A 19,214-nucleotide genomic window follows, 5' to 3' on the forward strand; every position below is an offset into this window, starting at 1 on the left:
TATATTATCATTTCCGACAGCTCCAAACTACAACATGCATGTGAAAACATATGTTGCCGCAACAACTGCCTGAGTAAACTATATCAGATCACCACCCAGGTGTTATATACACACACGTACACTATAATTTAGTGTATTAGTGAGGATCCTCAAATATGTAGAAAAAATGTCAAATTTGTAATTATTTTTGACACATTCGTAGTCACATGTTCTATGCACCCTAATGTAATCTGTACCAAAAATGTGACCACATTGTTGGAATGATCAACTTCTCAATTTTAAAACAACTGGATATGTTTCTTTAAAAAACAAATGAAAATCCTTTAAAACACACCAGGTCATCAATCGAAAGGTCTCATCCAAGATATTTATATATCTTTCTTTTCTGATGCTATCTAAATTGTCGTGTCTTTCCAACATTTTCCAGTTTTTTACTTCTGGTTTTTAGTTGCTTTAACACATTCCCCCCTCCCCTCCAGGAGATCTATGTTATTTAAAAATACAAAAAAAAATGCTACTTTGTTGATACACTGATTGTGTGTTAAGACAGTTTAACTCTTAAGTTCTGATTCCAAATTAGCAATTTTGTCACTATTAAGAAAACCCTAATTTCAAACACAAGGAAACAAACAAATCTTAAAAACTGGAAAGCATTTGTTTGTCAAATAGTTACTTATCTCATATAAATCCTTTAAGAAGTTCTAACAAAATCACCCAAACAATTGAACAGAATTGAACAGTGCAGGGCAAATTTAGCGTTTGTTCTCTGCTACTCATATGCTCACAGAGTCATAGAGCTGTACAGCGTGGAAACAGACCCTTCTGTCCAACTCGTCCATGCCGACCAGATATCCTAAATTAATCTAGTCCCATTTGGCAGCATTTGGCCCATATCCCTCTAACCCTTCCTATTCATATACCCATCCAGATGCCTTTTAAATGTTATAATTGTACCAGCCTCCACCACTTCCTCTGGCAGTTCATTCCATACATGCACCACTATCTCAGAGAAAAAGTTGCCCCATAGGTCCCTTTTAATCTTTTCCTGCTCACCTTAAATGTATGGCCTCTAGTTTTGGACTCTCCTGCCCCGGGGAAAAGCCCTTGTCTATTTACCCTATCGATGCCCTTCATGATTTTATAAACCTCTATAAGGTCACCCCTCAGCCTCCGATGCTCCGTGGAAAGTAGCCCCAGCCTCTTCAGCCTCTCCCTATAACTCAAACCCCCCAACCCTGGCAACATCCTTGTAAATCTTTTCGAACCCCTTCAAGCTTCACAACATCCTTCCTAAAGCAAGGCCTAATATCTTTATTTTCCAAACAGTATTAATAGTATTTCCTCAATTTAAGTTTTGACAGAAAATTTAGGTTTAAATGAAGGAGAATAAATTACTGTTAGGCAATATCATTTAATACTTTTGTGAATTACTTCCCAAAGCAAGGCTGAGTAGGCACTCACTGCTCATTAAAACCTTTCAAGAGCCCAATGCAATCTTGCACAAGGTTGGTATAGGGCAGTGTAGATTGCTCGAATTTGTTTTATGAGTTTGAACTGAATCTAACTAATGGTCTTTGCTGCAACTCTAACACAAGTGTTATAAAATCTTAAGCGACAGGAGCAGAATTAGATCATTTAGCCCATTGAGTCTGTTCCACCATTCAATCATAGCTGATATGTTTCTCAGCATCATTGTCTTGTCTTCTCCCCGTAATCCTTGATCCCTCTACTAAACACTAACGTGTCGTGGTTATTTTAATCCCTTTAGAAAACTGTGTTAAATCAGGAGTTAAGGTACAGATTAGTCAAATTAATAGTGAATCTTTGTTTTTGTCATAATGATTCTGTTACATTGCACAGCCATACCAATGTCACTACATTTCACTTTGCTTTTCTAGAGCTGCAATTCAATTCATGATTATACAGCTTGTTCACTAAATTATTCCTTAAGTGAAAATTCAGGTAGCGAATGCCAAAAAGGTTACACATCATTAATGGTTAGTTAAAAATAGGAAGTTAATTAAAGTTGTTAGGTATTAAATAGGTAATAAAGCAAAATATCAATATACTACCCAAGCTCAATGACGCTTGCTCTTTTATTTACTACTGCATGCATCTAGCATCTTGAAAATTTAGTGGCCACCTTTACTCAGATTTAAGTACCTACACCTAGACCACAGTTTAGTAAATTAATACATTTAACTGTCCTGCAGTAAAACATGATTTTTTTTTTGTTTTTCTAATATCACAAAACCTTACAATATTTTCTTTACCAGTATGAGATTCATGGATCACATCTGATTTTAAAACACTACAGTAGACATTGTTATGTATCACCAAAACATACCTGTGCCTGAAGCAAAAAGTACAATCTAATTTGTAAGGAATAAAGTGGATAACCAGAATTATAAAATTTGATGTGGTCTGGAAAAGGATCAGGCCTCTTAGTATTTACACTGAAATAACTATAAAGTGCTTAACATCCAGCAGACAAGCATTTCCAAAACCGAATTCAACTGTTAAGAAGTTTTCTGTGAGCTATTATTTGCAGTTTAAACTATTATGTAGATCTTGGCATAAAGAACATCCTGCTGTTTGGTAGCTAGCTAATAAATTGTATAAGAAGAGCAAGTTCAACTATACATGTTTAAAGAGCAGAATAACTTGGGTCACAACCTGCACACAACTCAACAAAGTCCCTCTGTAACAGTTTAAAATTCAAGGCTAGCGAGAATGATGCCTAAATTAGGACTATTGTTATAGGTAGAGCACAGTTTAGGGTCACTAACCATGAACAAAGGAGCTCAAGTATGACTGAAATTAGAGCTCAAAGTTCTATGAATTAATCAATTACAGGGTCAATCATTGTCAAATAGAGTCAACCAGCAACTTTTAAAGAGTCTCTCACGGGTCAACTAGCCTTTGGCTTTTAGTAAATTAATTATGTATGAGAGTGTCTTCCCTTGCCGTGGTTTCATTTTGTCAGAACATTTATCTTTAACTATCAAAAAAATTAAAGAAGAATAATGCTGATAGTCAAAAATCATCTTGGACTTTGAAGTATGTGGTAAATATGAAGAACTCTTAATGAAATCATCTAATTGAATCTGCAGCAATACTATTCTGGAACAGAAATTCTGATTTGGAATTTCCTGCGTACTTGTGCCCAGAGACAAGCACAACAATGGGATCAATAACAGCTTGTGGAATTTTGATTGTAAGTGAGCTATGTACCTAAGTACATTATCCCCAAGAGTCCATTTTTTACAACTATTCACCAAACCCATCTCTGCCCAATATCCTGGCCTTGCTTCCTTTATTGCCATTTGCTCAGAGGATTCTTAAAAAATTATGACCAGATTCAGAAAGAACAAAGTCATAGGTCCAGTGTTTCATTGAAATTCTTGGAGCCTTTTAAAAAATAAAATCATGCTCATTGAAACCTGCTCTGCATTTATGTCTTTAACTGGACTTTTTTTCATGGTATCACTGCAGGCAACATTAAAAATTTAACAGCTTTCCCACTCACAGTTTCCTACATATGCTGTGCCAAATCTGCATGAATGATGGTTAAATGAGTTGAAACATTAATTTAATATTTAAAGGAAGAATGTATGCTGCAGAACTTGATTAGTGCCCACATTTATTTTTGACATAATATGGGATTTCAAACATAATCTGACATTGGTGAATTTGTTTAGAAATGGCACCATTTTGGACTTAAGTTCTGGGTGTGACTCTGCTGGAAATGTAAAGTTTCAATGACGAACAAAACACTGATTACCAACATCAACAGAATGCATACTTGAGCACCTAAAGTAGATGTTAGTGATATTTTTATACAGACGGTTAACAATACGTTTAACTTTTAATAACAACGCAAATTCTGATCTATGCATTGAATGTTTAAGAGATAAAAAGCCAGGGTTTACTAAAACTTGAAATCAATCTTATAATTAAGCAGAATTCAAACATATGGCTTGTACATTAGATGGACACAATATCATCTCCAACTCCAAAAGGAGGTTCCACTGATTTAGGTTATCCAAATGGAAACGTGCTGCACAGCAACAGATTTTACCCTTTTAAGGAAACCCATAAATTTAATAAATATTTGAAGTCCAGTATTATTCTCCGTTTGGCCTTGTCTTTTCTTTCTTCTTCAGGATTTTTTTTAAACCAACATCGATGGTGGGGAGGTCAGGTTCTTACCGCAGGGCGTGGGGGAGGTCGTGAAGGAGGGGGTGCTCGGGATGGTGGTGGTCCAGGAGGTGGACTCCTCACACATGACCTTGCTGATGAAGCAGGAGGCCTGGGAAGTTCACGGGTTAAAGGAATATATTCATTGTGAGGTGTGTGAGTAGCAGGAGCATTGCATGGACGAGATGGTGTTTCATTTTCTTTCACTCTGGTGAAGTTTACGCAGCGACCCTACATGAGAAACAGAAATAACCAAATTACAATCTTCATGTGTTTATTCCTGTATTTTAGGTCAAAGTGGTCTGGGGAAGACTGATACATAGCAATTCATATTTGTATTTTCTTTCCCAACACTATTGTTTGCAACTACTGTTTGTCAGCATTCTTTCAGCCAGCAAATTAACATTTAGTTTACATTTCTTCTTATACCTATTTAAGGTTGTTTGTTTAAAAGGCCAATATTACTTATATTAAACTCACTTCAGTACAATTTAGCTAGCAGTTAATTTGTTCCGGAATTTCCACTGGGTTTGTTGCATTTTTGATTTACTTTCCCTCTTTTCACCATTTTGTTTACATGTACACATTATGTGTAAAGGGACTTAATGAAATTGAAGAATGTAGGTGATTCAACATATCACAAAAGCAAATCCAGGGTGTTTATAACTGTTGTTTAAACTCTAAGGTCTGTGAAAGTCTTCAATAACAATGTGTATTCATATAGCACCTTTGAGATGATGAAATACCCAAGGCATTTTATGAACATTAGTCAAACAAAAGTTAAACACTGAACTCTGTAAGGAAAATAGACCAAATGAGCAAAACTTTGATCAATGAGATGGTTTTAAAGAGTTTCTTAAAGGAGGAAAGAGAAGAAGGCAGGCAGAGATTTAAGGAGGTAATTCCAGTGCTTACGACCTTGGTAACTAAAGATATAAGCACAAATGGTGAAATGACCAAAATTGGGAATGCTCAAGAAGCCTGAATTAGAAAAGTGCAAGGAATCTCAGGTGAGCTATAGGCCTGGAGGAAGTAACAGAGCTAGGGAACAGGGAGGCTATGGAGACATTTGTAAATATCTTCTATCTATCTATATTTGATCAACAAAGTGAGAAATATGATGTCGACGATCAGTGCATTTCCCTTCCGTAATATGTTGCTAGTGCTTACAAACAACAGTGAACATTTTCATTATCTACAACAATCAATGTTGACTTAAAAATTAGAAACACACACAGAGACAAATTTGTTCAAACAAGTTGTCCAAACACAGCAGAAAAGGTTTAGCAAAAAAGAATCACTTCAATCTGATGTGAAGATCTGATTCCACTCCCTAGGGTCTTTGTAACCTCATACAACAAATTTGTGAGCTGCATGTTTACATATTTCCCACACAAATAAAATATTTAGCAGCCAAATGCCATAGTTAAAAACATACCATTCACCATGCTGCCAGCTTTCTTTGGGACTTTCATTTACAACAAGGTGATTTTTGTCTAGAAGTGAGAATTTATTCAGACATCTTATTTGGTCTGCTAAGAGACTGTCCTTGGTTCACCTGGCATTAATCTAATACTCATTTATTGCTGAAGAAGGGTATAGGCCTGAAACATCAGCTTTCCTGCTCTTCTGATGCTGCTTGGCCTGCTGTGTTCATCCAGCTCTACACCTTGTTATCATTTATTGCTTGTGGGTTTTGATCTGCTAGAAAATCAACCCACTGCAATCACAGGAGCAACGGTTCAATAACGTAACACTGCTGATTTTAAGTTGGTATATGAGTACGTACTTGTACTTGTTATGTGTTCTTATTACTTAAATCTATACAGTGTGAAATAAAAATGGCCACTGTTGGAAATGGCAGGTCAAGCAACATTTATGGATGGGATAAAAAAATTTTGATATTTCAAGTACTTACCTTTATCAGGTGTTAACATATCCAGCATTTATGAAATGGGATAAAAAGATTTTGATATTTCAAGTATTTACCTTTATCAGGTGTTAACATTTCCAGCATTTTAACATTTTTCATTTTAAATTTGCACAATTTTATTCCAATGTGACATGTTCTAGTTTAATTGCAAGCATACTCCAGTTGAAACTTTGTACAATATGACTGTGAAAATGTGAATATTTGATTTGAGGCAGACTTTGCACAGTTTAAAATATGGTGATATGCGTATTAACATTATTAACTGGAAATACAAGTTTCCTCTGATATTATGGCAAATACAGGTCATTTCGGTACAAAGTGCAAATGAGGCTGATAGTAGTTTGACCCCTTCCAATATGAATGGAAGAGAAACCATGTAAGTATCTACATATGGGTACATATGTAGCTCAGAGTCACTCAGCGAGAGTTTAATTTCAAATAATTGCACCTCACAGTGTTTATATTTTAATTAAAACAGCAGTTAAAAATAACTGTGTAACATGTTAAATGTTCCTTTGGGCAATCCACTGATTAAAGAATATAACCATGGTTCTAAAGTGTCTGTGCTCATTTCATGCTATGTTAATCAAACACAAAAATACTCAGTCGTGAAAAAAATCATAGCTAACCCATCACTGGTATACAATCATGTAAGAAACCATGAATCTGTTCAAATTACTCTCACTCCAGTTAAAGTGAGAAGGGCCGTCAAAGTGCTGCCAGTTCCTGCCACGCACTTTGATTACTTGTCAGACAAACAGATGGAGAGATTAAAGGCCACGAGCCATATTGTGACAGAAAAGATTCCTTTCTTTGTTTGGCACACTCTTAGGTCTTTGCAAATGAGAAAAAAGGAATGCCCTTCTGTTTTAATTGCAATCAACAGTTTTGTTGCTTCTGAACTAAAGCACGTTACATCATGTCTAAGCTCGGTCTTCTCAACCAGTGATATATTTCAGCAATCTACAATATGACTAAACTATTACTTATTCTGTTTGTTTGAAAACATCAACCATCATTCATGTATCATATGATTGTATCAGAAATAATACACTTTAAACAGTGTTAAGATTGTGGATAGTACATTTTCTACTTACTTACACTATTTCACATAGGATCATTCTAATTACCAGATGACTATTGACTTGATAGATGTTATATGTGTTTTTCATGTATTCTTTTACTCTCAGGTCTGAATTTTCCTTGTGTGCAATCTACCCATTATCATTATTAATCATTTAAAAACATAGAATCAATTCATTATTAAATCTTCTGAAGTTAAATTCTTAACAGATATTTTTTGTTCAAGCTTCTCTACCTCATCTTAAAATTTTCTTTAGTCAGTCAGTGCTTAACATGCAAGCAAAGAATATAGTTGAGTTAATGATTCAAGAAATCACACATTTGTAGCTTCTTTAGAATTTTCAGATTGGATGGGTTAAATGGAATGTTCATAAATGCTTTGTCAGCATGAGATTTGTTTTGTACTGCACAATGCTAAGCTGAAATTGCAGCTCGATAAACAACTGGTAAATATAAATAAGGTGCATTTGTGCAGAAAGTTTAAATTATCAGATTAATCTATGTGTGTGAAGGCAATGTTACCAACTATCCTTTTGATATTATACCATAAACAGATATTTCCTGGTGCAACACAAAAAATGTGATCTTTTAATATTGGAATGCCACTTGTGCAAAATGATCTGATCATCACTGTAACTATGCAATGTTTAGAGGCCTACAGAAATCCTGGTCAAGTCATGTATTTGTGTGCTTTTGACAGGTTTTGAGGATATCATCAATAAGACTGCACAGATAGAAATATTAATCTAACAAATATTGATATTTAAAATATAATTATTTCTAGGGTAAATTAATTTTAATCATTTGGTAAAATATTTTTAAAATACTATCTGCCTTGGAGGCCCAATGGACCAAACAGTCTCTTTCCGCGCAGTAATTACTATTTTCTAACATGAACACATTAAACTAAATGTAGCGAGCTAAACCGCTCAAAGGATAGGATAATACAATTTGTGAATCCTAGCAGGAATAGGTTTTAAATGATTAACATGACTCACAACTAAATGAGATAATGAGAAATTGTGACACCATATTATACATATGCTACACTTTATTACAGCCTCTTTATTGTAGACACCAAAGGGTATGCTTTTTAAAACCACAACTGTTTGTTAAAAATGTTTTCTTGCGCATTCAGATGAAGACGTATTCATTTATAGTTTTGTTTTGTGGCTGATTTCTCCACATTTAATTTCAATGACAATCGAATCGGCCAAATGATCACCCCCTCCCCCACAATGATTTGGTAAACAGATTAATGAGGTATGACGGGTAATAATTACTCTAATGCAATACCCCTGGCATATTGTTCTCTTGCAGTCTGGTATGCATTAAATCTTTAAACCAAGGTGTCAGAGATGCATTGTTGAAGAGTGGACTAATGATCCTAACTGTGACAGCTGTCCATTTCCCAGTTTGCATTTAGTAGCTCAGCCTGTCGGCCCTAAGAAGCAGCTTATCAGTCTGCTTACATTCTGCTCTTCGTACTTCCATCATTAGTTCTGACAGTAAATCTCTCTGCTGTCTTGAACTGAAGCTTGTTGCCATTCATGACCATCCAAAGACCAGTAAGGCACCATATGGAACGACTCCCTTACCTCCACTCACATCTGTGCAGTATTCATGCTGCACCATTCTGCTCTTTCCCATATGTTCACCCTTGTGTTTGGCTGTTGGCCGTACTGCTCACCAAATTGCCTTTTCTCTGCCCAAGTGCTGAGGCAGCAGGCGTTACCCTCACCCTGACTTAAGACCAATCAATCACAGCAATTTGTTTAGTCCTTGCCTAAGCACATCACGCCTGAATGCCAGCCCCTAATTATCCTCTTGTGAATGACCTCATGTCCTTTTTAGGTCTATCTACTGAAGTATTCATTTCAATGGACCACCTAGATGCTGATTTGTATTGTAAATTACCTCTAACTGCATCACAAAGCAACTTTTTGGTCACAATACATGAAGCCATTTCATTCAGCTGTTCTTAGAACTCTGTAATCCATGCTTAATGTTCGCATCCATGACGGCCTGTGGGTGTTCCTTGATGGTATCATTTTCCCTGTTGTTGTCAATAAAGTGACACTCCACAAATAAAAATTCCTGCAGAGAATATACCGACTGAAACATAACAATGTGTTCCTTAATGAAATGGATTAAAACAGATTAAAATGGACAACAGTGATTTGGCTTATCACCTTCACTTTATTGATGATGGACTAGTCGCAATCATATTTAGTTTAGGCAGTTCAGTTTTTGTATTTGCCCTAAACTGAACCACAAGTACCATACTGCATGATTTGTAATCATTACAGGAGTGCCTATAACAACCAGAACATTTAGAGTTAGGTTTATAAGGGAAGTATGTTCAATCATATAAATATAAGGTGATTAATGAGAAAGTCAATGTTGTTTTTCATTGTTCACCCAGGCAGAGTGCTTCTAAATGCCCTCATTGTGATGTTCAATTGGCTTTCACTTCCATGCTCCAGTTAGAGTTTGCTCAAAGTGTGACAAATGTTCTAATAGGAATCCTTAATTTGCCTTTTATCAGTTTGAAGCTGTTCTAGTCTTATAACTTAATTTAAATCTTCAATTACAGATTGAGCTTATCCATACAATTTCATGCGTTATCTATTTCTAAGAGCTCACCTCATACAAGGAAAAGCCTTTAAGCCTCCTCTCTTTACTCAAATCTCAAGACCTCTATCACTGGGGATAAGTCTTTATTGAACGGTTCTCTTAATTCTCAGGAACCAGAACTAGAAATACCACACCAAATGGTACTGACACAGAACAGTTTATAGCTTGATTGTGATTTTTTCAAACATTCTATAAGGATTTGGACATATAATTCAACATTTTATTGGCTCTGTGGATTGCGCACGTTGCATGTTAGATCTACTAAGACTGGTGTCTTTCAAATTCATCTTTCACCAGTACGGTTCATGGAGTATGTGTATGGCCCATGTTTTCTGCCAAATGCTGAGTATTTTATACCTGTCAGCATTAAATTCCAGTTGCCACTGCTCTGTCCAGTCAGAAATTTGTTTAAATCATTCTGTAATTTTTGAGCTTTCTCCTCCATTTCCATTGCACCTCCTATTTTTAATTTAATCTGCAGAGTTGACTAGTTTGCATTGGGTTTCGGAATCCAAGGCAGGCACCCCACTCAGCAATACCCAAATTTGAATTAACTGTTTGCCCAGGGACCCATTCTTATCTACCCTTCAGTCAATATTTAACCATAGTCGAGATTTATTCCGAATTCAAAGGGTTTTGATTTAAACTAATATTGTTTTCTTGGGGAACCTAGTCAAGTGCCTTCTGAAGGCTAAGCACAATGTTTGAAAGGCTTATCACTGTCCCTTATCTACTGAAATCTGTTGATTGGCATTTGCTAAACGATTATTGTATAGTAACATTTTAGTTTACATCTTTTTGTTAATTCCATTATTTTACAGTAAGACAAAACAAGCTGCTCAACTGGCACCCTCTGGACAAAGCGTAAGACCAAAATATCCCAACCACAAATGTACTGCAGCAACTCATCAAAGATCCTTTGACAACACTTTCCTCGTTGGTGACCTCTAGCGCCCTGAAGAACAAAGGCAAAGGTGCAATTTCCATCCCCAAGTCACACACTGTTGTCATTGCTACAATTCCATTGCATCAGGTCCCTGGGATTTTCTCCTAAACAGAACCTTCATTGCATCTGGACTACGTGAGAAATGGCAGTTTAAGAAGGAGGCTCATTACTACTTTCTCTAAGACAATTAGGGATAGGTGATCAAAGATGGTCTTGTCAGCAATATCCACATCCCATGAAAGAAAGGAAGAAACTCACTGTGGAAATAGTTGCCTCTTTCTGATTATTCACCCTTTTGGCTCCACATAGGTCTGTTCCCAATTTTTGGGACCTCTAAAATGTTCTTTGTGACGTGGAAGAACTTATCTCTTAGTCAGAGCATTGTGCTTCAAGATAACGGATGTTATGTGTTATCTACATTAACATTTTATTAACTATTACTGTGTCTTTGCTTAATAATAAATTAATTAATTATGAGTAAAAATGACTGTAAACTAAAATAAAAAGGTTAACCAAGATAAAATTGAAGCATCCACATCAATCTTTAACCAGAAGTGCCAAGTTGATGATCCATTTTGGCCTCCTCCAGTGGTCACCAGCATCACAGATGCCAGTCTTCAGCCAATTCGATTCATTCCATGTGATTTCAAGAAACAGTTGGATACTGCAAAGGCTCTGGGTCCTGAAAACATTCTGGGAATAGAATTGAAGACTTGTGTTCCAGATTTTGCCACAATTCTAGCCAAGTTGTTCCAGCTCAGCTACAACACTGGTATCTCCCAACAATACGGAAAATTGCCCAGGTGTGTCCTGTACACAAAAAGCAGGATAAGTCCAATCCTTGTTGTCTTGGATTCTCCAGCATCTGCAGTTCCTACTATCTCTAAGTCCAATCCAATCATTTATCGTTTCATCAGTTGAATCGCAATTATCAGTGAAGTGATGGAAGATGTCTCAATAGTGCTTTCAATGCAGTACCTGCTCAGTGACACCGAGTTTGGGTCCCAGCAGGGCCACTCAGCTCCTGATCTCATTACAGTCTTGGTTAAAACATGACAAATGAGCTGAACTCCAGAGGTGAGATGTGAGTGACAGCCCTTGGTATCAATACTGCATTCGACCGAGTGTGGCATCAAAGAGCTGGAATTGATGGGGATCAAGGGAAAACTCTTTTTTGGTTGGTGTCATACCTAGCACATAGGAAGATGGTTGTGGTTGTTGAAGATCAGTCATTTGAGCTCCAGGACATCTCTGTGGGTCTTCAGGGTAGTGTCCTAGGCCCAACCACCTTCAACTACTTCATTAATGACCTTCCCTCCAATACAAGTGAGAATATTTCCTGATGTTTCCACAATGTTCAGCACCATTCATGACTCTTCAGGTGCTGAAGCAGTCCATGTCCAAATGCCAAACGATCTGGACAATATTCAGTCTTGGAATGAAAATGGCAAGTAACACTTGTGAGACACAAATGCCAGGTAATGACCATCTCCAATAAGAGACAATCAACCCTTGACATTTAATGGCATTATCATCATTGAATCCCCTATTATCAACATTCTGGGATTTACCATTGACCAGAAACTGAACTGGACTCACCATATAAATACAGTGGCTACAACAGCAGGTCAGAGGTTAGGAATGCTGCAGCAGTAACTCATCTCCTGATTCCCACCTTGCATGTTGACCAGGAAATAATTCCATGATTCTGCAACAATTGCCCAGTGCCACTTCCCTTACTGGCAAAAGTAGAGGTAGAAATCAAAAGGTTGGAAATGGAAGAAATCATCAAACCAGTCTAATTTGCAGAAGGGCAGCACTGGTTGTACAGATTGTGAAGCCTAATGGGTTGGTTTGTCTTTGTGGAGATTTTAAACAAATGGCAAACTGCTTTTCGTAGCTGGGTAAATACCCAACCTCTCATATGGATTTATGTGCAAAGCCAGGAGGGGGGCTGTTCTTCACAAAGGTGGAGATGAACTATGTGCACTTGCAATTGCAGTTAGATGAGGATTGCCAGAAGTATGCTGCAATTAATACCCTTAAAGATTTGCACCAATCTAGGAGACTGCTCTGGGGTATCATCAGCCTGTGCAATTTTTCAGCAGATGATGGAGAACATTTTACAAGGTCTACCTCAGGTCTCCATTTATCTAGATAATTTGCTAATAACAGACCAATAAGGAGCACTTAGAGAACTTGGACATTATCCTTAGACATTACTTCCAGGCAGGCATATACCTTAGAAGGGAAAAATGTGTTCCAGGCACCCCAAGTGACCTACTCAGACTATAGAATTGTCAAGGGAAGTTTACACTTTTTTCTAGATAAAGTGAGGGTGATGAAAGGTGCCCAGGCTCCCACATCTGAACCAGGGCTTAGGTCTTTCATTGGGCTGGTGAATTATTACGGAAAGTTCATACATAACCTGGCCTTCAACCTGGCACATTTGCGTCAGGTCTTAAGAAAGGGTCAACCTTGGAAATGGTTGTGTAGCCATGCCACAGCTTCCAGGGATGTGAAGAAACATCCTCGAAGGTGTTGCCACAATATGATCCCAAGCGAGATCTGGTATTGACATGCGTTGCATCCCCGTATGGCATCAAAGCAGTATTAGCTCATAGGTGGCCCAATGGAGAGGAATGCCCAACAGTGTATGCATCCAGAACTTTGGTTAATACAGTATGTACATATGCCCCAATAGAGAAGGAAGATTTGACGGTCATATTTGGAGTCAGGAAGTTCCACCAATACCTCTACGGACATAAATTTGTAATAATAACAGACCACAAACCCCTGCTATGTCTACTAAAAGAGGACAAGGTAGTGCTGCACATTGTTTATGGCTGAATTCAGTGGCGGGCTCTAATACCAAGTGTGTATAAATATAAGCTGGAACACCATCTGTGAGGCCAAGGAGCAAATGCGGATGCACTGAGCTGCCTTTCACTGGCAGGTACACCATAGGAAGTACCACCACAGGAACAGACTGTCGTGCTTTTAAATTTTCTGGACACCCTTCCAGTCACAGCTGACAATATCAGACTTTGGACGCAGAAAGATCCGGTCCTGGCAAAACTGAAACAGTTTGTGGTAATGGGGGAAACCAAAGGCCCGTCACAATCAGAACTGAAACCTTTTTGGACCTGGAGAGACCAGATCACAGTATAGCATGGCATATTATTACGGGCAGCAAGGGTGATTGTCGCAAGCAAAGGTTACTGCCAGATACTGGCTGACCGCTACCAATGTTGGCGAGAAGTTATGTCTGGTGGCCAGGATTGGATACAGACATAGCGGCATTTGTGGGGCAGTGCCCAGAGTGTCAACAGGGACAAAAATGTCGCCCGTAGCTCTCACACATTCGTGGGAGTGGCCGGCTAAACCTGGAGTCAGTTACACATCGACTACGCAGATCCTTTCACAGGCTCAATGTTCTCAGTTATTGTGGATGCCTACTCAAAGTGGCTGGACCTGCATAGAATTCTTTTGTCAAAAACAAAGATGACGATAGAAAAACTACATATCTTTTACAATACATGGACTCCCCGAAGTGTTGGTCACAGGTAACAGTCCATTGTTTACTAGCAGAGAATTTGAGTATTTCCTAAAGTCGAATAGCATTCAACATACAATGATAGCTCTATACCATCCATCATCCAATGGTCTGGCAGAAAGAGCAATCCAAACTTTGAAGGCAGGCTTAAACAAACAGCCTAAAGCTTCACTAGATACCAAACTGTCCCTGTTCCTATTTGATTGTAGGACCACCCGTCATGCAACTACAGGGATACCTGCAGTAGAGTGGCTAATGGGGAGAAGATCACACCAGGTTAAATCTGATCTTCCCGGATATGGGGGGGTGGGGAGGGTGAAATGGCATCACGAATGCCAATGCTGGACACAAAACTCCGGCAAGCAATGAGAGACAATTTACTTCAGAGGATGAAGTTTGGAGTAGGAACGGGTATGGCCCTGCATGGGTAAGAGGCATGGTTGATGCGAGATCAGGTCCAGTGATATATAAATTTCCGATAAGTGCGACAGACCTGAACAAGCGCATGGACCATATAAAAACTGCAACCTCACAAATGGTGCAGGAGCAAAACATGCCCTGCTCCTTGACAGCATTTCTGACTGTTCTGGAACCTGTGGGTTCTCTGTCTCCATCAAGTGTTGAAGATATCTTGGAATCTGAGACAGACAACATGGATGTCGCCACCTCGACCCCTTTGCTGCCTAAAGAGGAAAATGACTTTCTTCCAAGACACCCTGGGTGCAAGAGGTAAGCTACTGTGTGTTACACGCCACCCAATCAGAGGCGGAGTTGGAGGAACCTGACCCAGTGCTAAAACTCCCCAGGAGGATCTGTACAAAAAAAAAATGACCTATGTCCTTGGACTCAGAGGAGGAGAGATGTAGCGGTTGTAATGAGATGAGCCAGGTATATCTATATATAGGTATATATAATATATATGTAGAATATGAGTTCCCTGATTGGGGCTGTTACCTGATCTAATCAGGGAGCCCTGGCTGACAGATATAAACAAGAGTGTCAGACATCCCATTCACTCGGACAGCTAGCTCTGAGGGAGCTGGAACAGTGTCAAGAACTCTCCACGTGTAAATAAAAGGTGACTTGGTGATGGGATACTGGCCTCTGTGGAGTTATTTCAGGTGACACTGTATCAAATGCTTTTCAAAAGTCCATGTTTACCATATCAAGAATACTATCCTTACTGACCCTTTGTTATCTCTTCAAAACATTCCTGCAAGGTAGTCAAATACAATTGCTTCTTGGGAAATCCATACTGGCCCTTTCTAACCAACCCACCTTTTGTTCTATGTGATTTGATCCTGAATTATTGCTTTTAAAAGCTTCCCCAATACTGAAGTTAAACTAATTGTCCTGCAATTTCTGGGCTATGTAAAACATTTTTTGAATAAGACTGTAATATCTACAATTCTCCAGTGTTCTGGCACTTCCATAAACTCTAAGGGATGCCAAATAAGTATGCCCAATGCCTCTGCAATTTGCACTCCCAATATCTTCAATATCTATGGATGCGTCTCCTCCGGTCCCAGTGCCATGTTCACTTTGAGTATTGAAAGCATATCTGATATTTCCTCCTTATCAATATTGAACCCTTCTAATGATGGAGATTCCTCCTCTGTCACCTACCTCCTTGGTAAAAATGTTGTAAAATATTCACTTAACACTTCAGACATGTCTCTTGCTTCAACGTCTAAATATAACTTTTGGCCTCTAATTGGCCCATTCTTCCTTTTACCCCAATCCCACGCCCATTTTGCTACTGACATGCCAATAGAAGATTTTGGGACTCCCCTTTATGTTGGCTACCAGTCTTTTCTCACAATTTGTCTTTGCTTCTTTAATATGTTGTTTCACCTTTCCACTGAACTTTCTGTATTCCTCTTGGTTCTCAATTGCATTTCCTACCTGCCATTTGTTGTAAGCTCACACTTCTTTCTTCTTTATTTTAATTTCTATGTTCCTTTTTTTATCCAGGGATGAACTTGTTTGCCTTCCTGTTCTCTTCCGAAAGAATTTGAAGAAAATATAGGGGTGGCACAGTGGTTAACACTGCTGCCTCACAGTGCCAGGGGTCCAGGTTTAGATTCCACCCTCAGGCAACGGTTATGTTGAGTTTGCACATTCTCTACATATCTGCGTGGATTTCCTCTGGGTGCTCTGGTTTCCTCCCACAGTCCAAAGATGTGCAGGTTATTTGGGCTGGCCATGCTAAACATGCCCATTATGTCCATGGATGGGTACATAGGCAGAATAGGCATGGGAAATGCAGAGTTACAGGGATTGGGTGCGGGTGAGATGCTCTTTGGAGGTTCAGTGTGGACTCAATGGGCCAAATGGCCGCTTCTGCACTGTAGGGATTCTATGAATATATTCTGACTGTACCTGAACAATCTCCTCTTTAAAGGGAGCCTGTTGTTCAGCTACGGTTTTCCCATCAATGTTTTATTCCAGTGTGTCTGGCTCAACGCCACTCTTGCCTCATTGAAGTCAACTGTCTCCCAAGGGTTTATTCTTAATCTGGTTGCCTATTGTCCTTTTCTATCATTACCTTCTAATACAATGATCACTGTAAGATTATCTACAGAAACAAAGTTAATAGAAATGGATAAAAATAATGGAGTTCAGTTGGATAAAGTGAAAGACAGGTAGAAGCGTGTGAGAGAGAGAGAGAGACAAACTAACAGACAGATGTATAAACAGAAAAGAGTGAATAAATGAGAAAGAGAGAGAGTAAGACAATTTATGTCATGGTTCTGTCTAGTGGTAACTCGGTTAGTACACTGTTGGCTGATATTCATAAGGTTTTAGATTCAAGTGTTCAGAGCTTCCGTGCACAAATTTAGAATTAAATTCCAGCAAGGTGCTGGGACAGTGCTGCATTGTTTGAAATGCTGTCTTTCTAATGAGACTTTAAAATGAGATCCCATCTTCCCCGATGGATGTAAAAGATCCCAAAGCAGCATTTTGAAGAATAGCAGTGAAATTATACCCGATATCCTCCCACCATCGACTCCACAATCAACATCACAGAAATGGATTATCTGGTCATTATCACATTACTGTTTGTGGGAGCTTGCGGTGCACAAATTAGCCAATGCATTACAACAGTGAATAAAAACCGAAATAACTGCGGATGCTGTAAATCAGGAACAAAAACAAAGCTGCTGGAAAAGCTCAGCAGATCTGGCAGCACCTGTGAAGGAGAAAACAGAGTTAACGTTTCGGGTCCGGTGACCCTTCCTCAGAACATTACAACAGTGACCACACTTCAAAAGAACTTCACTGGCTGCAAAGTGCTTTGAGTCATCCAGTGTTCGTAAACTGTGTTATTTGAAGGTATTTCTTTCTTTCTCCCTGTTGTACTTGTGATAAATGTTTAGTTTACCTACAATTTCATCCAAACTTTAATGTAAAACCATGTTAACGAGCTGGACAACTTGACACTTGGCGATGTACAGTCAAGTGATACAATAGTGAATTGTAAGAGACAAGGGAAAAGGCTGGCTCCTTAATGATGTGGTGTTCAACTCCTGATCCCCAAAACCTTTTCCACTGCTTACACAGTTGAAGTCACAAGAAAGGTGGAATTCTCACCTGGATATGGATAACCACAATAGCACTTACGAAATTTGATACCATCTAAGATAATACAGTCCATTCACTTGATTGGTATTCCTGCCACTGGATTCAATATTCACTTTTTCAGCACCATTTGCGCTATGAACTGCACTGTGTACTATCTATAGGTCATACTACAGCAACTCACTAAGCTTATTTCGATCTCACAGCTTGACAATTGCAACGTATGAAAACGTAGCATTGGAGCACTATCATGGGTTCCCTGCCAAGTCATACACATCTTGATTTGGCCCTATATATATTCCTTCACCGTCATTAGGACAATATCCTAGTATTTCCTACCTAGTTAGACTATATTATTTCAAGATGGTCTATGATCACCTTATCAGAGCAGCTAATGGTAGGTATTGTGTGCTTTGTCTACATTATCCAAACACAGATTCAAGAACTTTACATGTAAAGTCACACTCCATATTGACTTGCCAGTCTAAGAACTGGCAACACTGCTTGTTCAAGCCACAAAAGTTTTAAAGTAACAGACAAGATTCTTGATAAACTATTTTTAAAGTGGAGGTAGTTAGGTTCTTGAGTACCAAGAGGATGAAAGATTACTAGATACGGGTTTTTGAAGCGGTGACCAAGGAGACAGAGGAAGGCAGAGCAGTAGACATTGTTTATGTGGACTTCAGTAAGGCCTGAGACAAGGTTCTGCACAGTAGACTGGTTAGCAAGGTTCAATCACATGGGATCCAGGGAGATGTAGCCAACTGGATACAATACTGGTTTGATTGTTGGAGACAGAGGGTGGTGGTAGAGGGTTGTTGTTCAGATAGGAGGCCTGTGACCAGCAGTGTGCTGCAAGGTTCAGTGCTGGGTTCACTGTTGTTCATCGGTGATTAGAATATAGGAGGCATGGTTAGCAAGTTTGAGGATGACACCAAAATTGGTGGTATAGTGGATAGCGAAGAATGTTATCTAAGAGTACAAGAGAATCTTGATCAACTGGGTCAGTGGGCTGAAGAATGGCAGACAGAGTCCAATTCAGATAAATGCGAAGTGTTGCATTTTGGTAAGACAAATCAGGGCAGGATTTGCACAGTTAATGGTAGGGCCCTGGGGACTGTTGTCAAGCAGAGAAACCAAGGGATGCAGGTACACAGTCCCTTGAAAATGATGTCACAGGTAGATGGGTGGTGAAGAAGGCATTTGACACGCTTGCCTTCACCGGTCAGAGCACTAAATACAGGAGTTGGGACATCATGTTAAGGCTGTACAAGACA

General features: G+C 38.8%; 1 protein-coding gene across 1 annotated transcript in view; it reads right to left on the bottom strand.

Annotated features, from left to right (window-relative positions):
* Positions 1–1,231: 1,231 nt before the first annotated feature.
* The window catches only part of antxr1d (ANTXR cell adhesion molecule 1d), a 70,838-nt gene continuing 52,855 nt past the window's right edge, over positions 1,232–19,214 (bottom strand). Inside the window, exon 18 of the mRNA XM_048616288.1 lies at positions 1,232–4,431. Coding sequence (XP_048472245.1) covers positions 4,201–4,431 — 231 coding nt within the window. The 3' untranslated portion in view covers positions 1,232–4,200. The remainder of the gene's footprint in view (positions 4,432–19,214) is intronic.

Source organism: Rhincodon typus, chromosome 34 (assembly GCF_021869965.1).
Source record: "Rhincodon typus isolate 14 chromosome 34, sRhiTyp1.1, whole genome shotgun sequence".
Taxonomy (NCBI): Eukaryota; Metazoa; Chordata; class Chondrichthyes; order Orectolobiformes; family Rhincodontidae; genus Rhincodon; species Rhincodon typus.